This window comes from Aquarana catesbeiana, linkage group LG08, assembly GCF_042186555.1.
Source record: "Aquarana catesbeiana isolate 2022-GZ linkage group LG08, ASM4218655v1, whole genome shotgun sequence".
NCBI lineage: Eukaryota > Metazoa > Chordata > Amphibia > Anura > Ranidae > Aquarana > Aquarana catesbeiana.
The window spans coordinates 254,002,968-254,029,392 of NC_133331.1; the positions used below are offsets into that span (position 1 = coordinate 254,002,968).

General features: G+C 44.3%; 1 protein-coding gene across 1 annotated transcript in view; it reads right to left on the bottom strand.

The window, feature by feature from the left end:
* The window catches only part of LOC141106729 (glycine N-acyltransferase-like protein 1), a 47,967-nt gene extending 26,240 nt beyond the window's left edge, over positions 1 to 21,727 (bottom strand). Inside the window, exons 1-3 of the mRNA XM_073597662.1 lie at positions 21,625 to 21,727; positions 19,714 to 19,821; positions 8,341 to 8,467 (exon numbers count right to left, since the gene is read on the bottom strand). Of these exons, the coding sequence (XP_073453763.1) occupies positions 8,341 to 8,467; positions 19,714 to 19,821; positions 21,625 to 21,702 (313 nt within the window). The 5' untranslated portion in view covers positions 21,703 to 21,727. The remainder of the gene's footprint in view (positions 1 to 8,340; positions 8,468 to 19,713; positions 19,822 to 21,624) is intronic.
* Between the last annotated feature and the right edge of the window lie 4,698 nt (positions 21,728 to 26,425).

Sequence of the window (26,425 nt, forward strand, 5' to 3'; positions counted from 1 at the left end):
ATAGAGGATGCTCATTTTTGACTACCACAGGTCATTTTCAGCTAAGGCAGCAGCCAGACTCTCTCAGTTGCAGGTGACTACCTACTGGAGCACCATCGATACAGAGCTGTTCTGTCGCCATTTCGCTGGCCTACGCTACCCACTCTGTACTAAATGCCAGTCTTCCACCTGTAGCACTTACCCCCTAAGGAGCTGCTGGTTTTTTATTGGGCTTGTACTCTGCTCTAGCACCCCTAATACTTGGCTCAGTCCCCTTGACACAGCTGTGGTGCAGTGTTGGTGTGTAGCTAGCATCAAAAGGATAACCACACAATGTACAATAGTGTACCTTTACCTTTGGTATCCGTTGTTCCACCTGCAGGGAAAAAGGGACCATGCTTCACACCAACTGTAATTAACCAGAATGTATTTTTTACTGGAACTGGTATAAAACTATAATTACAATGCTGTACCGTCACACAAACGTAATGCAACAGCACAGTGAATATTCACAACAATCTTAACACATAAGGAACTCCTGGATGACCCATACAGGTGCGTCTCCAAGTGGGACCAATGCTCGGAATGACAATGTCTTGACTCTGAGCACCTTCCCACTTCCAGCACGCTGTAATAAACACTGTAAGGCAAAGTTATCTACCCAGCCCAACACAATTGATAAAGAGCTCCCCCTGTTTTATAATACAGTCCTTCCTTAGTGTGATGGAATGCAAGACTTTGCAATAATAGAGGTAGTCCTTTATCTTCTGTCTTCTGCTAGCTATTGTGTTGTAATACTTATAATCCGCAAGATTTCCGACCAATATAGCAGTGTAGAATAATATACAGCAGTAACTTCAATCATGTAAAGTATTTGTGAACTCCTTCCCTGGGAATGAACTTCCAGCGGCAGTCACTTAGTAATGAAATCAGGCTTGAGGCCTGTGTAAGTGTAACTCTATTTAACTGAACTGTTCCGTGGGACTACTAGTTCCAGCAACACTTTGCAATCAGTCTAAGTGTGTGAAATGTGTTACAAACTTCTGGGCATCAGCCCTCTCACCACACTAGGTCCAGACAGATGGATGCCTCCGCTCCACAAGATCTCAGTTTGTTTGCTGCAGTCACGCTGTTCCATTCACAAGATGACCATGAGTCTTCAGTTACCTCCGTCAAGGGACTCTGGATCCTTCCCGATCCGACCACACTGCTGCTCCAGCACGCTGTGGTGTGAACTTCTCCTCAGGCTTCAAGTTCGCTCCGCACAATGTAGGCCGCAGCTCTGTGGGACACACACACTCACAGGGCCCTGCTGGCAGGCCATGCGTCCCAGGAACAAGAGAAAGAAAATGGCCGCACTGGGCCTTTTATTGCCTCACCACACTAGGTCCAGACAGATGGATGCCTCCACTCCACAAGATCTCAGTTTGTTTGCTGTGGCCACAGCGTCACGCTGTTCCGTTCACAAGATGACTAGGAGTCCTCAGTTACCTCCGTCAAGGGTTTATGGATCCTTCCCGATTTGACCACACTGCTGCTCCAGCACGCTGTGGTGTGAACTTCTCCTCAGGCTTCAAGTTCGCGCCGCACAATGTAGCCCGCGGCTCTGTGGGACACACACACCCACCAAATATCATATGATGGGAGACTGTTCTGTGTACCCACAGCTGACACTATGGTGTCTGGTACAGATGTGTCAAGGGATGAGATGGGGTTTTCTCTTTCTGAATTGGCATTAGAAGGATCAGCCATTTTAGAGTTTCTTTTGCTAGTAACTTGGGTCACCTCAGAACATTCACCCAATGTATCGTAGGTTAGTCTTTTTGGTGGGAGAATGTCTCTTTTAACCCTTTGTCCTTTGGGCATTTTCACCACTCTTGAGCAAGCATCCTCATTTCTCAATTCAGGCTCTTGCACTTCACTGTCAGTAGGAGTCAACTGCTCTTCAGAGTGCCCAGTTAGTGGTATAAATTCTGAGGCTTTTGCCCTAAGAGTCATTATTTCCTCCTCCTGCCTGAGGACAAACACCGGCTTCAGCTTCGGGTATCTCCGATGACCACAGCCAGCTTATCTCTGTTTCTTCTCCCTCACATTCTTCAGTTTCTAAGGGTTCAGGCCAAGACCTAGTTACTGGTCGACGTACAGCGGTGGATGTAGATGGTAGATCCTCCAGTGAAGTTATCCTGACCGCTTCTGTGAGAGGTAGAAGGCGATTCCGATGCCAGTGGTCCAGTCCTCCCTTCTGGTCTGATCTCATACACTGGGATCCCTGGAAGCTGTCTACACACAACATATGACTGTGACCTCCAATGGTCAGCCAGCTTATGTTTCCCTGGCATGCCCAAATTTCTTAATAGGACTCAGTCACCAGGTTGCAGGTCCTGAATCCGTATTTTGAGGTCAAAGTTCCTCTTGTTCCTGATTCCTCTGGTATCTGACGTGGCTCAAGCTTTTTCATATGCGGTCTTCAGACTCTACCGCAATCTAATCACATATCCTCGATAAGAAGTCTCTGAGGTGTGATCCAAAGAGACTTTAAAAGCCAAGGCTATCAGTAACCTGGCTTCCCGCCCAAACATCAGACGGTAGGGTGAATACCCTGTAGCGTCACTCCTAGTGCTGTTGTAAGCGTGTACTAAGGCAGTGATGTGCTTACTCCAATGCGGTTTCTGTTCAGAGGCCAGTGTCCCCAACATGTTGAGAAGGGTTCTGTTAAACCTCTCTGGTTGAGGGTCCCTTTGTGGGTGGTAGGGAATGGTCCTAGACTTCTGGATACCTAGTAGATCCAACAGTCATTTGATCAGAGTGCTTTCGAAGTCTCTTCCCTGATCTGAATGAATCCATTGAGGTGGCCAAAGTGGATGAAGAACTTTTCCACCAGGATCTTTGCCACTGTAGACGCCTGCTGATCTTTTGTAGAGAATGCCTGAGCATAGCGGGTAAAGTGATCAGTGACTACTAGGATGTTTCCCTGCCCACTCAAATCAGATTATAGACATAGGAAGTCTATGTATACCAGATCAATTGGCCCTTGACGCTCTAAATGGCCCATTGGGGCAGCTCGCTGGGGCAAGGTCTTCCGTTGTATGCACCTGAGGCAAGAGTGACAGTAGCTCTCCAATTCCATCCTCATGTGAGGCCAATAGAACCTGTCTCTTACTAGCTGAAGGGTCCTTTCGAATCCCAGATGGCCATGATGGTCATGTAAGGTGATCAGCACCCTCTCTCTATGTTTCTCTGGCAGAAACAATTGCCACTTCTCTTCAGGGTCTTCAGAGCGGCCCCTTCGGTAGACCACTCCTTGCTGCAGCTGCAACTGATCCCACTCTTTATGCAGCAGGTGAGCTCCCTTCTGAGGGCTCTTGAGTAATAGATCAGGGTTTTGGCTCTCCAAAGCCTCCAGTGCCAGGCTACAGAGTGTATCTTCTTGTTGGTCTAACCGGAGGTCCTTTCTGGAAAGCTTAGGTAAACCCTCCTCCACAATCTGAGTGACATCACAGTAGCACTTGGGCACCCCCACAGCAGACACTCCGATTTCCTCAGCTCTAGCTCCACCTTTCCTTTTTTGCTCTGCCCCTTCACAAAGGGCTCTTACTTCTTCAGGGGTAAGTTGGGTCCATTCTTCTGGGTGGTCCTGGGGACAGCGAGGTCTTCTTGACAGTGCGTCTGTGTCCCGGTTCCCAATCCCTGGTCTGTACTTCAGGCTGAAGGTAAATGCTGAGAGGGCAGCCAACCATCTTTGGCCGGTGGCGTCCAATTTTGCTGTAGTGAGCAAGCACGTGAGAGGGTTATTGTTTGTCTTTATCACAAATTCAGCGCCATACAAATAGTCTTTTAGCTTGTCCACCACAGCCCACTTCAAGGCCAAGAATTCAAGTTTGTGGGTGGGGTAATTCTTTTCAGCAGGTGCCAAGCTCCGGCTCACATAAGCAATGGGTCTTAAAAGCCCCTCATGCTCTCGGTAGAGCACTCCTCCCAGCTCGTCTTGGCTGGCATCCACACGCAGTTCGTAGGGCCTGGTAGGGTCCGCATAAGCTAAGACCGGAGCAGTGATAAGGATCCACTTCAGCTGTCTGAAAGTCTCTTCACATTGCGGATTCCACTGGTCCTGGATGGACTCCTTCTTCCTGGGACGCTCTTTTGGTTTTCCAGGTTTATCTGAGTTTACACCAGCTTCCTCTTGGTTCTTCAATAACTCAGTGAGCGGGTGAGCTATCTTGGCAAACCCTTCTACGAACCTCCAGTAGTACGAACAAAACCCTAAAAATGACCTAAGCTCGGTCACATTCGTGGGTCTGGGCCAAGAGGTGACAGCTTCTAGCTTCTGTGGGTCTGTGGCCACTCCGTCAGCGGATACGATGTGGCCTAAGTAGTTTACTGAAGGTTGATAGAATTGGCATTTTTCTATGGAGAGCTTCAGGCCTTCATCATGGAGTCTCTTCAGAGCTTTCTCCAGGTGCTCTTCGTGCTTTTCCAGTGTTCTGCCAAACACTATGACATTATCCAAATACACCAGTACTTTGATCAAGTTCATGTCACCCACAGTCTTCTCCATAAATCTTTGAAAATTTGCTGGGGCCCCAGACAGAGTGAGTGAGCGGGCGGGAGGGCGAGTGTGTGGGTTAACGAGCGGGTGGTCCAGGTGAGTGGGCCTGAGCGGGCAGGTCGGCAGATGAGTGAGGGGGGGGGGGGGGTCGCCAGCTGAGTGTGTGGGCGTGCAGGGCAGACATCGAGTGAGGGGGCGGGCCGGACCACAGGTGAGCGGAGAGACTGGCCAGTCAGTGAGCCGGCGGGAGGGGAGCAGAGAGATGACATCTCTCACTGCCCGCCCTGCATCACTGCAGTTCCGCCCTCACTGTACAGCCATGGGCAGCGGGCAGCAGAGAGATTACATCATCTCTCTGCTGCCTGCCTTCACTCTGACAATCTGCACCTTAGCAGGCCAACGACAATAAGCAATGTGTAGCAGGTGATGTGACAATTAGCAACATGTGGCAGGTGACGTGGCAAGTGTAATCTGCAATGTGTGGCAGGTGACATGGCAATAGTAATACGCAATGTGTGAGATAACGTCGCAAGTGACAATCAGCAACATGTGGCAGGTGACGTGGCAAGTGTCATACGTAATGTGTGGCAGGTGACGTGGCAAGTGACAGCAACATGTGGCAGGTGACGTGGCAAGTGTAATCCGCAATGTGTGGCAGGTGACGTGGCAAGTGACAATCAGCAACATGTGGTAGGTGACGTGGCAAGTGTAATCCACAATGTGTGGCAGGTGACGTAGTAAGTGACAATCAGCAGCATGTGGCAGGTGACGTGGCACGTGACAATCAGTATCTGATGGCATGCAAGTGACAATCCACAGCCTGGGAGTGGCAGGGACGTGGCAAATGACAGGCTGCATCTGAAGGCAGGTCGACGTGGAAAGTGACACTCAGGGCTCCCACTGATTCTGCATTATGGTGAGTTGAACCATTTCATTTTATATTACAATGTAATAATAGAAATAATGCGCTTTAATCATCCTGACACCATAACAACCATGGTGCAGTGATGATGAAAACGCCAACACCAGCCATTGCCCCAATAAATTGCCCGCAAAAAAACATTTTCTGGCAGTGCCCCTCCCGAAACAAGACTCTGGTTTCGCCCCTGTCACACCAATTGTAATTAACCAGAATGTATTCTTTACTGGAACTGTTACAAAACAATAATTACAATGCTGTACCGTCACACAAACGTAATGCAACAGCACAGTGAATATTCACAACAATCTTAACACATAAGGAAATCCTGGATGACCCATACAGGTGCGTCTCCAAGTGGGACCAATGCTCAAAATGACAATGTCTTGACTCTGAGCACCTTCCCACTTCCAACACGCTGTAATAAACACTGTAAGGCAAAGTTATCTACCCAGCCCAACACAATTGATAAAGAGCTCCCCCTGTTTTATAATACAGTCCTTCCTTAATGTGATGGAATGCAAGGCTTTGCAATAATAGAGGTAGTCCTTTATCTTCTGTCTTCTGCTAGCTATTGTGTTGTAATACTTATAATCCGCAAGATTTCCGACCAATAAAGCAGTGTAGAATAATATACAGCAGTAACTTCAATCATGTAAAGTATTGGTGAACTCCTTCCCTGGGAATGAACTTCCAGCAGCAGTCACTTAGTAATGAAATCAGGCCTGAGGCCTGTGTAAGTGTAACTCTATTTAACTGAACTGTTCCGTGGGACTACTAGTCCCAGCAACACTTTGCAATCAGGCTAAGTGTGTGAAATGGGGTACAAACTTCTGGGCATCTGCCCTCTCAAAATCCAAGGGCATTTACTCAGCCATGCCAGGCAGACAGGTTAGGACGACCCATCCATGCACTAGGGGGTGCATCCATCTACAACATTTTCAACTACGGGGGTTGCAATTTCCCTCACTGCAAACTCCTTCATACGTTCCGGAGGCCAACGTCGCTGTGGCGTGTCGGTGGGCCCAGAAGCCTGTCTGGGGCCTACCACAGTAGCGGAGAAATGGTCCTGAACTGTCTGTCCTGAGTGAAGAAGCTGGACAGCCGAGGAGATCCCAGGGGAGGACCCGTCATGGAAGGATCATGCAGAGTGCTGGTCTGAAGAGGGGCCTGGTGACTCGGTTGGAGGACGTATCCTGAAGTAATCTTACTGCATAGTACTACCGGGTTGGCTTAAAGGTTCAAGTACTGTATATAACATTCATCGCAAGCCAATACATCCTGTGGCAGAGGATCGTATGGGTTTTATTCCAAACAAGTCTGTGGCAGAGACTTTTGTTAGTGCTGCGTACTGGCTGCTAGGCAAGTGAGAGGGGCCTATCTAGGCGGGCAAAGATTGAATTCCACAAGGGGAGTGCATTCAACTACAAGTGTTCAATTCCAAAGAATGTTCTAAAGAATACTAAGGAAAGGTATTTGAGCTTCCCTGCAACTTTCCTTCTGCCTCTTTCTTGCTACTTCCTTTATTACTTGTTCATTAAAGCATTGGAAAATATACTCAAGTGTTTGGTGTCTACATCGTCCAGAGGTAAACTCAACGGGACCCTAGACCCGGTGCCGGTGAAACAGAGAGTGAAGGTAACAGCCCGCTTTAAACCAGCAGCTCCACCGAGAGTTAGTGCTACACAAGGATGATCAGAAGAAATGGACAGCACCTGAGTTAAATATATGAGTGTCACAGCAAAGGGTTTGAATACTTAGGACCATGGGATATTTCAGTTTTTCTTTTTTAATAAATCTGCAAAAATGTCAACAATTCTGTGTTTTTCTGTCAATATGGGATGCTGTGTGTACATTAATGAGGAAAAAAAATGAACCTAAATGATTTTAGCAAATGGCTGCAATATAGCAAAGAGTGAAAAATTTAAGGGGGTCTGAATACTTTCCTTCCCCACTGTATATATAAAAAAAATTTAATTTATCCATATTTTTGTATGATTTATCACTACAGCGCTGTATTTATGAGTGATATCACTTTTATTGATGTAATAAGGATGTATTTACAACAGGGGCGTAGATAGGAAGGATCCACTGAGCATCCGCAGCTACTGCGGACAGTCTGCCTCTCCTTGAAGCCTCATTGGCTCTAGTCACATGACACATCCAAAGGGGGACTTTATCTCATTTTGAAATGCATGGCAAATATATATTTTTTTGGGGTGGGGGGGCTGAAGTGGGATCTTTACTAGGGATACATTTGAACTAGGAGGGGAACTTTACTAGAGGGTTGGGGATCTGTTCTGGTGAGAAGAGAGATCTGTACTTGGGGATGCAGTACTGGTGGGGATGATTTGTACTGGGGGAAGGAGATCTGTACTGGGGAAACTGTATCGGGAGGGGGATATGTACTGGGAAATATTTTAACTGGGGGGACTGTTCTAGGAGGAGATATCTGTACTTGGGGGAACTGTACTGGAGGTGGTGGTGTATTTCATAGGATGTGGGGTGCTCTACTGGTGGGGAAGGAGATCTGTTCTGGGAGAGATTTGAACTGGAACAGAAACTGTACTATGAGAAGGGATCTTTATTGGTGTGTAGATCTGTACTGGAAGGACATTTATACCGAGGGGAGCCGCGCTGGGGAGGAGGCTGTACTCTATATTATTATACTTATATATAATATATATTATTTTATGTTATAGAGAATGTAACCGAAGTAGCTGGAACACATAAAGGTGTTGAATAAAAGAGAGTCCAGGCATTTCCTGGTTGGAATATTGAGGACACATGAGAATCCAGTGGCACTTAAGCTCTACCAATCTCAATATCTTTACTTTGGGTTAAATCACCCTTACATTTCACATATACTGAGATTCATTCAGACCCTCTACTTCACCTTCTATTTGTGTATCTTGGTTCCAGTTGACAACTTGGGGATCCTCCAGCATTTTCTGCAGATTATGAGGGTCTTTAGTAAATATGTAGTATGTGTTCCTATAATGATCTGAGGGGTCCTTCATGGCCTACACAAGGAAATACAGAATATCCAGTGCAAATATGATCAATAAATGAACAAATATGATTCTTGCTCTAACACACAATTTCATAAAAAAAGTAAGAAAGTATAAAGCCTTGTTCAGATGTTATAGATGTCTGGGCATTTTACAGCTTAGATACCTCATAGTAAAGTCGAGTCCCAGTCAATGTATTTTTAAAATGCTTAAAATGTAGCATTGTAGAGAAGATTTCTACAGTAAACAGCAGTCAGTATGATGTAGGACAGTGGTTCTCAACCTCGGTCCTCAAGTACCCCCAACAGGCCATGTTTTCAGGTTTTCTTTTATCTTGCACAGGTGCTTTAAATCAGAGTCAATGACTTGGTATTTTGAGCAGCTTTTTTATCTAAGAGAAATTCCAAAAGCATGACCTGTTGGTGGTACTTGAGAACCTGATGTAGGATACATTCCATGTGACTGAAGCTGTAGCTAAAAAAAAAAAAAAAAAAAAAAAAAAAAAAAAAAAAGTTTAACTAAACATCAGCGTTAAACTACAGAGAGCGGTGCTCTGTCCCATTTTTATGTAATTTTACTGTGTCATATTGAACTGCATCAGGTTATTATTGTTCATTAGTATGGAGGTTTTGTGTCACTACAACTTGTTTATTATGGAATTTTTGTGTCTCCCTCTGTCTTCCTCTCCTGCTTAGTGCCAATTAGTTTAGTCCTAGCTAGACCCTCTTTGTTTTTTCTATGTTCCCTCAGTCAGTGTTCGTAATTCGCAGAGACAGGGCTTAGGCACTTTAACAGACTGAAAAAATCCTCTGTACTCCAATTAACTGAGGAAAATTTGCACGGGATTCAACTTCTGTAGCTTATTGAAGGGCTAATCAGCCTGTGGATTGTGCTTATTCAGCAGGTGACCATACTGCCTAGACAAAATGGGTCAAAGAAGGTATAGTAATGCATAAAGTGGCATTTAAAACAGAACAAAGGGCATTTTTTCTTTTTTTTATATCTGTGCCTAGGCTGGACTTAAAATTTTAAAATTGATAGCAGGACCGCGTTAAGCATGTCAGAGTGTTACTAAACCGAGAACCTGCATTCACTATATCTAGTCTTGCACAGTACACTGAACATGGAGATGCAATAGTTTTAGTAAATATAAACTGATAAATACCATTTTTCATCAGTATATGGCAGTCTTGTGAATTATATCAGTGTGTGGTGAAAGCTTGTAGGAGGAGTTTTCATTTCTCCCACGATTGTCCTATCAGGCTTCAGGATCCCTGAGCCTCTGGACAGTGCTGATTGGCCCTGTGCTGATCACATGCACTCTCCCAAGAAAAGAAAAAAAACCTCTCTAGCAATACACATTAATGCCACGTACACACGAGCAGAATTTCCGTCGGAAAAATCTTGGATGGTTTTTCCGACGGAATTCCGCTCAAGCTTGTCTTGCATACACACGGTCACACCAAATTCTGACCGTCACGAACAAGGTGACATATAACACGTACGACGGGACTAGAAAACGGAAGTTCAGTACACAGCGCGCCACCCTTTGGGCTCCTTCTGCTAATCTCGTGTTTATCTCATGTTAGTGAGAGACGAATCGCGCTTTTCAGACTTGTGCTTTTCAGTCAGTTACTGCTCTTCAGTTTGTGCTTGTGGGTTTGTATCTGGTTTTCAGTGCATGTAGTCAGTTCATATCTGTTTTTCAGTGCGTCCTTGTCTGCTCGTTTCTGATTTTTAGCTCGCTCTTCACAGGCCTTTCTGTTCTTCAGTGCGTTCCGTTAGTTCGTTCTGACCAGCCGACCGTTTTGAAGCCATGTTGCGGGTATGTGCTCGTCGTAGAGTTCGTGCTATGTGGGGCTTGGTGTTGGGGTTCTTGCTTTGACCCAAGCCCAGTCTATGAACAAGGTGGGGAGGAGTTCATTGACCAAGAATTGGTTGCTCCAGCGTGACCAATTCTCTCATATGCCTTTGCTCCGGGAGATCCAGGAGAATAACCCTGATTTCAGGAATTTTCTCCGGATGACGGACCCCGTTTTTCACCATCTGTTGGCTTTGCTGACCCCTTATATTACCAAGCAGGACACCTGCATGCGGCAAGCCATCACTCCGGAGCAGAGGCTAGTCGCCACGTTGCGGTACTTGGCGACGGGGAGAAGTCTACAGGACCTCAAGTTCTCTACAGGCATCTCCCCCCAGGCTCTGGGGATTATTATTCCAGAGACCTGTTCTGCCATCATACAGGTCCTGCAGAAGGACTATATTAGGGTAAGTTTTCTCCTTTAACATCACATTCTATGTATTTAATGTATGCTAATTTTTTTTTATTTCTTTCATCATTCCCTAATTACCATGATTGTAATATGCTGTGAATGTCCCATTTGTGCCCATGCATACTGTAAGCTTTTAATGCTCCTTTTTTGTCCTTCATGCATATTTGCCTTCACTAACCTTCCCAGCATGCTATCCTGAGCCCATATACACCTAGCCTAGTCACTTAATGTATTTTGTCAGCTCCATTGTAGTGCTTTACCCTAAACACTCCCTAAAATGTGTCCAAATGTTATTGTTGTCCTTAAATTCAGGCAGAGTGCCAGAGGCTTTTTTTTTTGGGTCCAAAACTCATTTATAACCCCCCCTAAATTTTTTACAATGGTCCATCAGAGGGGGTGAGGAATCTGATAAGTGGACCTTATATTTTGGTCTTTAAATACTCCTTAAAATAAATGTTTCTACTGATGTTGGCCAAAAATGTTTGTGTCTAATCTACTTGCAATGCTATGTGCAAAAGTTTTTTTTTTCCTTTTTGATTCCACAGTTTCCTTCAACGTCACAGGAATGGCAGACTGTGGCTCCCCAATTTGCTCAGCGTTGGGACTTTCCTAACTGCAGAGGGGCAATCGATGGGAAACATGTCCACATCGTCCCACCGCCCCACTCGGGGTCATACTATTTTAATTATAAGGGTTTCAATAGTATTGTGTTGATGGCGGTGGTGTCGGCGACATACAAGTTTCTCCATGTGTACGTGGGGAAGAATGGCCGGATGTCGGATGGTGGAGTCTTTGCCCAGACCGAGTTCTACCGACGTCTCCAGAGTGGTGGCTTGGGATTGCCACCTGCAGAAGAGAACGCTGAAGGACTACCATTTGTTTTTATCGCTGATGAAGCATTTGGTCTGGGTGATCACCTGATGAGGCCATTCCCCCAGAGGACCCTCACCCCGGAGAAGAGGGTTTTTAATTACCGGCTGGCCAGAGTCAGAAGAGTAATGGAAAATGCCTTTGGGATAATGGCCAGCCGGTTCCGCCTATTTCTTACAAACTGAACCACATAGTTCTAGCATGTTGCACACTTCACAACTTTTTCTGTTCAAAGTTTTTTATTAAAAAAGGAGACAAAGTTCAACAGGTAATATTTGTGTGACAAAAAACAGTGATAGTTACACAATTTCTTTTTGTGCATCTAATTAGTAACATGGACATTAAGATCGTTGTCATAACAAAAGATACAGAAGGTAAGCATTAAAGTAGTACGTGTGGACAATTTGGGTTTATCACAGTATGTAACGATAAAACGGGAACAATATATCTATACGCTTACATGAAAGGTAAATCCGCAAACATGTAGAAGGTCAAAACCTAGTAGACGTTGTGTAATCTATAAGAAATATTACCAGTGATGTGTCTGTAGGTAAGGTGGTAGTTAGTAAAGAGAGAATAAGAAAAGAGGAGAGAAAAGGGGACGCAGAGAGAGTCTAGAGAGAGGGAAAGTGGGGAGAAGAGTGGTCGGGGGTCGCATTGACTATCAGAACACTACTAAGTTAATCTGACGTTATCGCGGTCTAACTAGGGCTCTAGAAGATGTTTGTCGAAGTCCAGGGGTAAAAAATGTTCAGCCCAGGGGTTCCAAATTTTAAGGTGTTGGGGAATCCTATCCAGAATTGTTGCTTCAATTTTACTATGAATCATGGCTTGAGTGATCCTATTCTTAACTTCGGCGAGATTCAGTTTTGGGGATTTCCAGGCTCTGGCTATCATCTGTTTAGCTGCTGTAGTAAGTTGAAGGAGGAGACGGGTCTGGGATCTGGTGTAATCTGAGGGGATAAGGTTCAGCAATGCAACAGAAGGGTCAGAATCAATGGTACGTTGAAGTAAGGTGGAAGCCATTCGGAATATTGCAACCCAAAATTCCTGTACTATCGGACACGTCCACCATATATGAACGTGGGTACCCCTCTCACCACAGCCAAGGAAACATACTGAGGGGTAATCTGGGAGAAATTTAGAGATCCTAGCTGGAACCAGATACCATCTCATGAGTACTTTATAGTTTGCTTCTTGAGCGATTACATTGTGAGATGAAATTTTTGTGTTGGACCAGATACTAGACCAGTCCTCCGCGTCAAGATCTAATGCAAGGTCTTTGGACCACTGTACAGCGTAAGTGGGCAGGTTGGCTGGGGGAGAGGTCAAATGAGTGTATAAATGTGAAATAAGACCCGGAGCATGGGGGTCCGAGTTACAAATTCCTTCAAATATGGGGAAATCATCTAATGAAGAGTATGAACCTATAATTGTGCGAACGAAATGGGCTATCTGTAGATATCTAAAATATTCTGTCGGGGTATATCTGCTTGGTTTTGTAGTGAAGAGAACGTCTTTATAGAGGTTCCAGAGGTAAAATCGCATATGCGATATAGTCCTATTCTCAGCCAGATTTGAAATGATCTTGGATTAATGTGGGTAAAATTTCGGGTGATCTAGAAAAGAAAGTAACGGGGAGTGAGCTGATATCAGTTTAAACGGGCCTCAAAGTTTGTCCCATAACTTAAGGGAGTGCCCAGTAATGGGGTTACTTATTGGACCACGGGTTGAGGAGGGTAACCATAGTAGGTTAGACACAGTGAGGGGGTAAAGGTCAATAGCTTCCAGACTAACCCATAGTGGTATTTCAGTTTTTGCATGAAAGAGAGTGATCTGGGCTAGCTGGGCCGCGTGATAGTATCTCAGAAAGTTAGGTAGCCCCAACCCCCTATTGAGCTTACTACGAAGTAGTATGGCCCTAGACACCCTAGGTCTAGTGGAACCCCACATATATTTGGACACTCGCGTCTGAATAATTCGGTGGAAGTAAGAGGGAATAGGGATCGGGAGGACTCTATATAAATAGAGAAGTTTTGGAAGCAGTGACATTTTTATGGCCGCAATCTGACCAAGCCATGAGATACATAACGGTCGCCATGATTCTAGTAAGGCTGTTAAATGTTTTAACATAGGAAGGTAGTTGGCTCAAAATAAATGGGCTGGATCACTAGTTAATTTAATACCAAGATAAGCTATCGAGGATATAGACCAGGTGAGGGGGAAGAATTCTTGTATGTGTTCGAGTTCTGATTGTGGGAGAGACACGTTGAGAGCCTTAGATTTGGACTGGTTAACTTCCAGGCCTGATATTAGAGCAAATTTGTCTAATGCCCCGTACACACGGTCAGACATTGATCGGACATTCCGACAACAAAATCCTAGGATTTTTCCGACAGATGTTGGCTCAAACTTGTCTTGCATACACACGGTCACACAAAGTTGTCGGAAAATCCGATCATTCTGAATGCGCTGACGTAAAACACGTACGTCAGGACTATAAACGGGGCAGTAGCCAATAGCTTTCATCTCTTTATTGTGAGCATGCGTGGCACTTTGTGCGTCGGATTTGTGTACACACGATCGGAAATTCTGACAACGGATTTTGTTGTCGGAAAATTTTATAGCCTGCTCTCAAACTTTGTGTGTCTGATGGAAAATGTGTGATGGAGCCTACACACAGTCGGAATTTCCGACAACAAGGTCCTATCACACATTTTCCGTCAGAAAATCCGACCGTGTGTACAGGGCATTAGAGTTGTATAAGATTTGGGAGAGTAGTGCGTGATGAGGTGACAAATAATACTGCATCGTCGGCGAACAAGCATAGTTTATGGGATGTAGAGGCTATGTCTAGGCCTTTAATATTTGGATTTTCCCTAAGCAGGGCCGCTAGTGGTTCAATTGCTAGTGCAAACACTAGGGGAGAGAGGGGGCAACCCTGTCTCGTACCACGTTGTATTTGGAAACAGTCCGTAGGCCTGCGGTTGGGTGTAGAGGGAGTTTATCCATTGCAGGAAGTTGGGGCCAAATCCCCAACGTTGTAATATAAATTGTAGGTAAGGCCAAGAGACCGTGTCAAATGCCTTACATATATAGAGAGAAAGGAGGTGCATGGGGATTTGCCGTGTTCGAGCTAGATGTTGGAGTAGGATAACGCGACGGATGTTATCGCTGGCTTGACGTCGTGGTATGAAGCCAACTTGGTCTTTGTGTATGAGACCACCTATAATTGGGTTAAGGCGTAACGCCATAATCTTGGCCAGGATCTTTATGTCCAGGTTGAGTAAAGAAATGGGCCTGTAATTAGACCAAAGAGAATCTGTGTTGGGCTTGGGTATCATAGAGATGATGGCTGTCAACGTGGCTCGACCAAAGGTATGTTGTTTAAGGAGGGCATTAAAAGGTGTTGGTGAGAAGGGGAACCAGGATAGAAGCAAATTTTTTAAAGTAAGAGTCCATCGGGGCCTGGTCGCTTATGCGGTTTAAGGGTTTTTATAGCAAGAAGAACCTCTTCGGACGTAACGGGGCATTCCATTGACTCTCGATTGGCCTCTGATAGTTTAGGAATTGAAATATTCTAGAATAATGTTTCGGCTTGTTTCACCGAGAAGGTGCTTATTGAAGTGTATAGAACATCACATCGATAACCTTACAAGTACTATAGCTAGTGCTCATATGATCAAAGCAAAACAAAATAAGGGGGGGGACGGGAATATGACATTTGGGATTTGTAAGCATCAGAGTATTAGTGCTCAATTTAAAGACATGTGTTAACCAGAAAAAAGAAAAACTAATTTTAACCAAACAAAAGGAATGTGTCCAAAACCTATGTACCCCAATATAGGGTTGGAGGGATTTGCATAAGACATGTCCCATAACAGTGAGAATTCTTACCGCAGTTCAAACCCCTGTGACTTGGTTAGGAGAAGATCCACAAATATCGCAATTCAGTGTGGTACTAATTGTATGACCAAAAATTCACAGGTGGTGTTTAAGGAAGAGTAATAAACGATCAGAACGTGTTCAGCGAGATGTATGTGATTTCGGATCAAAAAGGCTTGCTTGGCGAGACGGGGTTCCTTTTCGAATCGAGGAAGGGCCTGGTTGGTTCCGCTTTGGAGTGGTGGTGTAAGGGTATGCGGCTGAGCGAGCCGGGGTAGCGAAGTCTCGCATTGTTGAGCAGGGGGCGTTAAGTGAAGAGATTCCAGAAGATGTTGTAGGGACTCTGGAGAAGTGGAGGAGTGTTACCCCTGGAATGTAAATTGGAGGGAGAAGGGAAAACGCCAGGTGTATTTTATCTGATGCTGTATCAAGATTTGTGGCTGCGGTTTCATGGCCCGTGGTTTAGCAATGGTAAGGGGGTGCCAAATCAGAAAAAAGTTGATAGGTGTGGCCTTGAAACAGGAGAGCCTCCTTGTTCCGGACAGCTGCGAGTAGTTGTTCTTTTGTACAGAAAAAGTGCAACTTAACCCAACCGGCTCCTGTACATTTACGACGGCAGAATGGCACGGCTGCGCAAAGTAATGTACCCGTACGTTACTTTGAATTTGCCGCCGTGTGCGCGCGCGAGCCTGCCGCGATCTCCGTGAGTCGGGCCGCGGGTCCCGCTTACTCGATCGCCGCGGGCATACCCGCGATCGCCTCGCGGCTGCTGAGGCGATCGCAGCTGCTCGTAAACAGCTGCTGAGTGTCCTCTTCTTGCATTACACTGAATCAAGTTTGCAATTCTTTCTAGTTCTAAACATATCTAGACAGCAATGTCCTAAACTTCTTTTAAGACAAATTAGCATGACCAAATGTAGTTTACAATGTTTTTGGCAGATACAGGGTTTTTAGTTGACGAACAAACGATGTTTACTACGAACAATTACTGTGCCCACAAGCCTGAAAGTTGCCATTTAAAACTGTACAACAGTAAAGAAAAGCAGCATGCAAGTAATAATAATAATAATAATAATAATAATAACACATGACAAGTACTTACTTTTTAGAAGCACTTTCTTGATCCTTCTGTACTGATCCTGCTCCCTCAATTTCAAGTCTGACCAGCGTTTCCTCAATTGCTTCTTGGATTGTCGTACCCCAAAATTCCTGTGCAGACTCTTCACAACTTTAGTCACGATCTTGGCCTTTCCCACATTTGGGTTTAGGTATGGTCCATACTTCCCATCATAGTCGGCCCTCTTCAAGATGTTCACCATCTCCACCATCTCTATAAAATTCCATATTTGAGAACTTGAAGCTCCAGCGGGATCGGGATGTTTTGGCTTCGGGCTTTCCTCCTTGTTACTGCTATTATGCACCTGCTGTGTCTCTGCCATGTTCCTCTCCCACTATGACGAAATAGAAGGAGCAGGGAATATTCTAGAAAAAACGTCAGGGGCGGGCGACGCGGGTGGAGTTTCACGCATGCGCAGTGTATATAAAGCTACGATCTGTGAGTGGAGGAAGCGCTGAACGTTCTAAAGAAGGTAACATTTTAACTTGGGACATCAGTGGCCTATACTGATTCGAGATTGAGGCCTATATTGGGATAAGTTTAGGAGAGTTTAGCCTGATATTAGTGTTTTGGTCTTGTGTTTTGTCTTGCAGCATATATGAAACAATTCAAAGACCCAGAATTCATGGGCCAGTTCATAGACAGATACAGGGATATCAGAAATTTGTGGGAGGTTAAAAACCCCTTATATCAAAATAAACCAGCTAGGAAGGCATCGCTGGAGAAACTGCTGCAATTTGTGAAAACGCATGTCCCCGATGCAGACATCAAGTTTGTGGATAAGAAAATTGGTAGCTTGAGAAGCACGTATAGGAACGAGCTTAATAAGGTTCAGGCTTCCATGATATCAGGAGCAGCAGCAAAGGATGTGTATGTACCCAGTCTGTGGTACTACAACATGATGTGGTTTCTGGAAGACCAGATTGAAGCCAGGGAATAACTTTCTACACTTCCATCCACCCTTCCCTCAACCCCAGCTGAGGCTTCCGAGGACCAACCTGGGCCTTACCTCCTGGAGCCAGGTATAGTATTTTTGAACATATTTATTGTCCAAAAATTATTGTTGTTAACTAGATGTTATTATTGATAACAAATGAATGATTTAACAAAAAGTGTTTGACATTTCAATAGACAGTAGTGGCCAAAAATGATTGTGACAAGAATGAAAAATGCTGGGCTCAGAATGATAGTCTTTTCTATTTATTAACATTCAATTTGCAACAGTCATGAGCTGAAAATTGTGTGTGATTGATGAAACAAAAACTATAAAAAATGTCCCTTTTTCATACACAGGAAGACCTCAGCCAGGACGAGGCTCTGGAATGTTGCAGCCAGGAGGTGGGGGTAAGTGTCAGCCAGGAGGTGGCCAATCCCAGTAGCCTCACCCAATCCCAGGTGCCTCCCCTCCGCCTTACAACAAAAGGGGCCAGAAAGGGGAGTAATGTGGAGGAGGCAGCACTGGGCCTCATTAAGGACGCTAATGCGGCCCTGAAAACACCCCCCCAACGCTGAAGAGGCCTATGATTGCTATGTAGCTGCAAAATTGCAGCAAATGGAGGAGGGCCAACGCCTCATCTGTGAGCAGATTATTTTTCAGGCCCTTCATAAGGGGTTGAGGGGCCAAATGACTGATAACATGCACTTATGTGCGCTCGCCCATCCTCCTCCTCCTCCACCTCCTGCCATAAGTCCACCTCCAGAGCCACAGCCTCCAAGGAAGGCTGCAGGGAAGCATGGAGGGAAGGCTGCAGGGAAGACAAGAAAGCGATGGCCTGGGTTCAGTCTGGTCTGACAGAAGACGCAGGCTGTTGTAGTACCACAGCCTGGGGACATATATGTCATCTGCTGCTGTTCATGATCATTGGGAGTCCTGGACCAGATTGTGCTCCCTATTATATGGACTTCTCAGGCTACCAATTTTTAGTTACAAAGAGCTGATGTGTGCCCTGGTGTACAAAGGCTTTGCAAATTCAAGCAGTTTCTCCAGCATTGCCTTCTTCTTTATTTTGTTATGAGCCAGAATAAATAGAGATTTTTTTTTTATAAGAAAATGCTTGCCTATGTGTTTTTCTTCAAATAGGACAGTTTGTGAGTAGGCAGGTACATTTCAAAAATACAATGTCTAATTAACAAGGGACACCAACACCAACCTCCTTGAGCTTTAAAAATACAAGATAATAATGTTGTTGTGTAAACTTGACACAAAAAAAAAAATGAAATTATGGAGATCACTAGAAAATAATTTAAAAATAATCAAAAAAACAGGAGATCTTGATTATATAAAAAAAAGAAGACTATAAAAAATAATTCTAAACATTATTATGGAGATCTGGCTTTAAAAAACAAAAAAGATTATTCAGGAGATCACAAGAAATAATTAAGAAATAAATTTGCCAGAACTCTGTGCGAATATCAGCAGCAAAACAAATTCATTCTTCTAGCATTATAAAGAACAAAAGAATGCGCTGCATTAAAAGATCCAAAAATTTACAGTGTGACGAATGTGCTATCTCCATTACGAACGCTAGTTTTACCAGACCGAGCACTTCCATCTCATACTTCATTCTGAGCTTGTGTGATTTTTTTGTACGTCCGAATTGCATACAGACGAATGCATTTTCGGATAGGAACTTTTCCCGGAATTCTGCCAGCAAAAGTCCGATGTAGCATACACATGGTCGCAATTTCCGTCCAAAACCTCACATCCGTTTTTTTAGGTGCTTTACAGGCGCTATTTTTAGCCCAAAAGCACCTGAAAGACGCCCCGGTGTGAAAGGGGTCAAAACTGAGCATGTGCAGCCTGATTCCATAGACTCTGTAAATAGCTGATTTTTTGGAGTCAGTGGAAGAAGGAGATGATCAGAGAAGACAGGTTCGAACAGCCTTTTTAAATTATGCAGAGTATTAACCCCTTAAGTTCCACAGTGAGTATAACAAGCATGCTTTACTGCATATATAGACTGATTTTACTGTTGTGGGTTTAGTAACACTTTAAGTATTCTGCCATCCACAATGTATTGGTTTTGTATTTAAAAAAGGAAAAGTAACAGCAGCATGTCTTAGACACAACTCTTTCGACAATCTCCCATATCTGTGCTATTTTTTAAACCTACCTGCAATGAGGGACGACATATCACAGTAGAGAAGTCTGGCCACTGGTCAACCAGGACCTCTAGTTTGAATGCATTGCCAGTTAACACATGCTGCAGTGCCCCATATGCCTACACGATAGACACAAAGAGAAAATCAAAACTCCTAACATATTCAACTGAAGTTCACCTCTAAACAGAAGTAAGCAAAGCTGCCTGGAATCGGTTTTGCTCAAAGTTCACAAATATGTCGGCATACCACACTAAAGTCTATGAGGGAGAATCTTATTCCGCTCTGTCCCCTTGTAGGTTTAGTAAGCAAGCTAATGGTAAACAAATAGTTATAGCTATAAGAAGGTTGCCAAGACCCTGAAACTGAGTTGTAGCTTGGTGGCCAAGACCATACAGCGGTTTAACAGGACAGGTTCCATTTAGAATACCCCTCGCCATGGCCGACCAAAGAAGTTGAATGCACATGCTCAGTGTCATATCCAGAGGTTGTCTTTGGGAAATAGAGGTATGAGTGCTGCCAGCATTGCTGTAGAGGTTGAAGGGGTGGGGGATCAGCCTGTCAGTGCTCAGACCATACGCCGCACACTGCATCAAATTGGTCTGCATGGCTGTCATCCCAGAAGGAAGCCTATTCTAAAGATGATGCACAAGAAAGCCTGCAAACAGTTTGCTGAAGACAAGCAGACTAAGGACATGGATTACTGGAACCATCTCCTGTGGTCTGATGAGACCAAGATAAACTTATTTGGTTCAGAGGGTGTCAAGCATGTATGGTGGCAACAAGGTGAGGATTACAAAGACAAGTGTGTCTTGCCTACAGTCAAGCATGGTGGTGGAAGTGTCATGGTCTGGGGCTGCAAGAGTGCTGCCGGTACTGGTGAGCTACAGTTCATTGAGGGAACCATGAATGCCAACATGTACTGTGACATACTGAAGCAGAGCATGATCCCCTCCCTTCGAAGGCTGGGCCGCAGGGCAGTTTTCCAACATGATAACGACCCCAAACACACCTCCAAGACCCCCACTGGCTTGCTAAAGAAGCTGAGAGTAAAGGTGATGGACTCGTCAAGCATGTCTCCAGACCTAAACTCTATTGAGCATCTGTGGGGCATCCTGAAATGGAAGGTGGAGGAGCGCAAGGTCTCTATAACATCCACCAGCTCTGTGATGTCATCATGGAAAAGTGGAAGAGGACTCCAGTGGCAACCTATGAAGGTCTGGTTTACTCCATGCCCAAGAGGGTTAAGGCAGTGCTGGAAAATAATAGTGGCCAGACAAAATATTGACACTTTGGGCCCAATTTGGACATTTTGACTTAGGGGTGTACTCACATTTGTTGCCCACAGTTTAGACACTAATAGCTGTGTGTTGAGTTATTTTGAGGGGGACAGCAAATTTACACGGTTATACAAGCTGTACACTCACTACATTGTAGCAAAGTGTCATTTCTTCACTGTTGTCACATGAAAAGGTATAATAAAATATTTACAAAAATGTGAGGGGTGTACTCACGTTTGTGAGATACTGTATGTATATATGTATATTGTGCCTTTGTACAGTTGAACTTTAACTAAGCTGCATTTAGGGGATTTCTCACCTGAGTCTTGGCTGTTATCCAGGACTCAGTTGATCAATAACCTCTTTTTTTACATATACCTTTATTCCAATAAAACCTAAGATAATATCTATTTGACTTCTGTTGGAGTGTCATTTAAAGGTGCCTGGAAGAAGATGTCTGAGCCCAGAGTGTCAGGTGCGTTTGAAAGTTCACAGGGTCAAGGCAGTGCAGTTGAACAGGTAAACTAAAGGGGGCAGTGCTACATCTCTGTCCTTAAATCTGAAAACCGACCAAAAGTTGCAAACCTTGTTGAGGGGGGGGGGGGTTCACAGTGAATCCATACCTCATCCCTACTTCCGACTTACCTTTAGTGACTCTGGAAAGCTGCGGGTTAGAAGTGTCCTCAGAGCAGAAAGCTTCAAAGGGCAAGTTAGCACAGACATTCTGTGGAAAGAAAAAGGTATGATGAAAAACAGAAGAAGGCTGATATAAAAAAAGGTGGCAAGCCAACCCCACCCCAGAATGTTCTAGTTTATGACAAATGAGGGTCTGTGCTGAGAGGTAACAGGGTAGGGAAAATTTAAATTTTGTGTTGGTTTTTTATTTCCCTCTGTGACCCCATTGGGAAGGTTCTCCCTCACTTTCTGTCCTAAATGTTTTGGCTGGGCTTTGGACTGGAGTTGGACATGCATGCATTCTCAGAACGTGACTAAAGAGGACCTGGACTGTGGAAGCTATGCTCAAAGGAGACAAGCAATATACAAAAGACTGAGCACCAGTGTTGCCTGTGATCTCCCTGCAGCTGATCTTTACTGATGTAGGCAAAGTTGGTAGTGAAACTTGAGTACCTAAAGCTGGCCATATATAGTTCAATTTTTTTATTCATTTAGCAGCTCACAGGAGTGGCTTGCGATTGTAGTCCAGGGTATTTCCTGTATCGGAGGGACATTGTAGGTAGAAGAGAGAAACTATGATTTAATTGGTATTGCTGAATCTTGGCTTTGTTCTTCACATGAATGGGCTATTATTATTCCTGGCTATGTTCTCTTTCGGGAAGACAGAGTAAAATGGAGGGGTAATGAAGTCTCCCTATGTGAGAAATGATCTCAAAGCGAGTGTGAAAGAGAACCTAGTCGATGGACAGTGTGATGATTTTAAAGCATTGTGGCTGAAACTGTAAATGGGTGTGCGTACTACAAAGGTTATCATTGGAGTTTGTTGTAGATCTCCCAGTGTCAATGAGGAGGAGGACTCGGCTCCTTGCACAGAAGGGCTGTAAGAGCTGGGACAGTGATATTAATGGGGGATTTTAACTACCCGGAAATTGACTGGAGTAATGGCACTGTTGGAACAGGTAAAGGGCAAAAATGTAAAAACCTAAAACAAAACAATTTTATGGTCCAGTTTATTGAGGCCCCTACTAGGAAAGATGCTTTGCTGAACCTGTTAATCTCAAACCATGCAGAGCTTATTACCAATGTTCATATAAAAGAACATCTGGGTGCCAGTGACTATAACATGATTTCATTTAATGTTAACCTTTAAGCAACAAGCTTGTGTGATGAAAAATGTGTGATGGAGCCTACACACGGTCGGAATTTCCGACAACAAGGTCCTATCACACATTTTCCGTCAGAAAATCCGATCGTGTGTATGGGGCATAAGACCCCATACACACTATTAGATTTTCTGCAGATTTTTGTCATCAGATTTACCAAAACCATATAATATGAGGTCAAACCTTAAGAGTTTCAATTTGTATGCAATCAGGAAGGCCCTTGCACTACATGGTTTTGGTAAATCTGAAGACAAAAATCTGCAGAAAATCTAATAGTGTGTATGGGGTCTAATGCCCCGTACACACGGTCGGATTTTCCGACGGAAAATGTGTGATAGGACCTTGTTGTCGGAAATTCCGACCGTGTGCAGGCTCCATCACACATTTTCCATTGGATTTTCCGATACACAAAGTTTGAGAGCAGGATATAAAAATTTCCGACAACAAAATCCGTTGTCGCAAATTCCGATCGTGTGTACACAAATCCGACGCACAAAGTGCCACGCGTGCTCAGAATAAATAAAGAGATGAAAGCTATTGGCCACTGCCCCGTTTATAGTCCAGACATACGTGTTTTACGTCACCGCGTTCAGAACGATCGGATTTCCCGACAACTTTGTGTGACAGTGTGTATGCAAGACAAGTTTGAGCCAACATCTGTCGGAAGAAATCCTAGGATTTTGTTGTCGGAATGTCCGAACATACTCCGACCGTGTGTACGGGGCATTAGACTGGGAGAGAATATTGATATCGATAAACACAGAACAGAAATGGGAATTCTTAAAAAAGACTGTATGCAAACTCATTGCAAAGTATATTCCCATGGGCAATACGTTTAACTACTTGATGAAAGACGGCTACAGCGTGGACCTCAAAAGGCCAGGAGGGTGTCCATGTACGTTTTGCCTTTCTCGCACTGCCCACACAGCGCACTCCGTGATCGCCAAATTCTTGGGACTCACAGAGCAGGGTAAAGTAAAGGGCCAATCACAGCGGGCCATTTACTACGTGATCAGCTGTCAACCAATGACAGCTGATCACGAAAGTAAACAGTTACTGGCTTTTTTTTTTCCCTTCACGCTATCAGCATGAAGAAAAGAATAAAGCCGGTAACTGGCTTCTGTTTGAGGGACATTGATCCCCTAAATGCCCACCAGGGCTGCTAATCAGTGCCCTCCAGTGCTGCAAATCCATGTCCACCAATGCCATCTATCAGTGCCTATCAGTATTGCTAGTCAGTGCCCACCAATGCCACATATCAGTGCTGCCTGATCAGTGCCCACCAGTGCTGCCTATCAGTGCCACTTATCAGTGCCTCTCAGTGCGGCCTCATCAGTGCCTCCTGATCAATGTCACCTATCAGTGCTCATCAGTGCCGCCTATCAGTGGCACATCATCAGTGCCTATCAATGCAGCCTATCAGTGCCCATCAGTGCCACCTCATCAGTGCTCATCAGTGAAGGAGAAAAATTACCTGTTTGCAAAATTGTATAGCAAAATATAAAAAAAAAAAAATCTTTTTTTTTCAAAATGTTTGGTCTTTTTGTTCAGAAAAAATAAAAAACCCAGTGGTGATTAAATACCACCAAAAGAATTCTCTGTTTGTGTGAAAAAAAATGATAAAAATTTCATATGGCTACAGTGTTGCATGACCGTGCAATTGTCATTCAAAGTGTGAGAGCGTTGTTAACTGGAAAATGGCCTGGGCAGGAAGGGGGTATAAGTGCCCAGTAAGCAAGTGGTTAAAAGGCTAAAAATGAAACCTATGTGGCTCACGGCCAAAGTTAAAAAAGCTATAAATAATAAGAAAAGAGCTTTTAAAAAATATAAAAATGAAGGAACACTATAATCGTTTAAATGTTACAAAGAATATAACAGAATATGTAAAACGGAAATCAAGGATGCAAAAATTCAAAACAAATGAGTTTTCAAAAGATAGTAGGACATAGCCCCCAAAATACTTCAAATATATGAATAGTAAAAGGGTCAGGTCTGAGTATGTAGGCCCTTTACAAAATAATTTGGAGTGGGTGACTGGGGACAAAAAGAAAGCAAATTAGATACTTTCTTCAGTTCTGTGTATACAAAGGAACATGGGGAGCTCATCTCCATAATGGGGATAATATTGACACAGCCCCAAATGATCCACAATGGCTCAAAAGTGATATGGTCCAGAAATATTTAGACAGAATAAAGGTAGACAAAGCACCTGGACCAGGTGGCATCCACCCACGGATCCTAAAATAATTGAGCTCTGTCATTTTAAAGCCATTGTTTCTAATATTTAGGGACTCTTTAATGACTGGAATAGTACCACTGGATTGGCGTAGGGCCTATGTGATGCCTATAAATAAACAGGGATCAAAGTCTTTATCAAGTAACTATAGACCTGTTAGTTCAACTTTTATAGTCAGAAAGATACTGGAGACTTTAATAAAAGACCACATGGATGAGTTCTTGCTAGAAATTTTTGCGAGAAGCAAATGATTTTATACAAGGAAAGAAAAAGCAATAGAAAGAAAGGTAGAACCTCTCACCCAGGAAATAAACCTAATTCCAGGAGATTAGCCAGGTTGCGAAAACCCCTGAAGATAGGCATCTGTAAATACAAAACGTTCCCAAGGTCTCCTCCCGATTGTGATAGGTAGCTGTAAGATCCTCCATATCCTGAAGTTCATTGACTTTGGAGAACCACAGAGATTTTGACGGCGGGTTCTCAGATCTCCAGCATAAGGGGATGCATGTCTTAGCCACATTCAATAACTGAATCATGAGGGAAGCTTTATATTTTTTGATAGGATGGTCCGAGATGCAACAGACATGCCACAGGGTTCCCCTATACATCAGCTTTAGTCAGGTGTTTGACAGTGCTAATCACCTCCCGCAAAAATGGCCTAAGTTTGGGACAGTCCCAAAAGACATGGAGCATCATTCCCTCTGCATTGCCACACAGTCAACATGTACTAGGGACCTGAGGAAAAAAGTAGTGCAAAGTGGTGGGAACCCTATACCAAGGGGTCAAGATCTTGTAACCGGTCTCCTGTATTCTAGTGGCCATGGAAGACCTTTGAGCAAAATGGAGGATTTTCTCCTTCTGCGAGTCACAGAAATGAGTTGCAAGGTCTGATTCCCATTTAGAAAGGAACCTAGGTACAAACCCTGTTGCTGGTTGGATCAAAGAAGGGTAGGTCAACCATAGACAGTGAAGGATTTGCTCCTTCCTGTGGCAGACATCTTCAAATTCCGTGAGTTGGTGGAGTATGCCCGGGGACCGTGAACACTGGTGAAGAAAACTGCGCATCTGGAGACTACTCTAGATGTCCAAAGGGGGATCAGCCGCCGTCGCACAGGCCGAAGAGAAAAGCTGGCCATCCGGCCCCAGAAAATCACAGGGATGGAGACGGCCCTTCGAGGCCAGACATTGAAAATTAGGGTTCTGGAAGTCTGGTACAGACTTACTTACAGACTTCTGGATTACCCAGTACTGCCACCACGGGGGAAGGTAGCGGTGATATTGAAGAGTGACAGAATGCATCCCTGGCAACCAACAATGTGCTGCCAAGGGTAGGATGGTCACTAAGGGCTTTCGGGAGGATAAAAGCGATCCA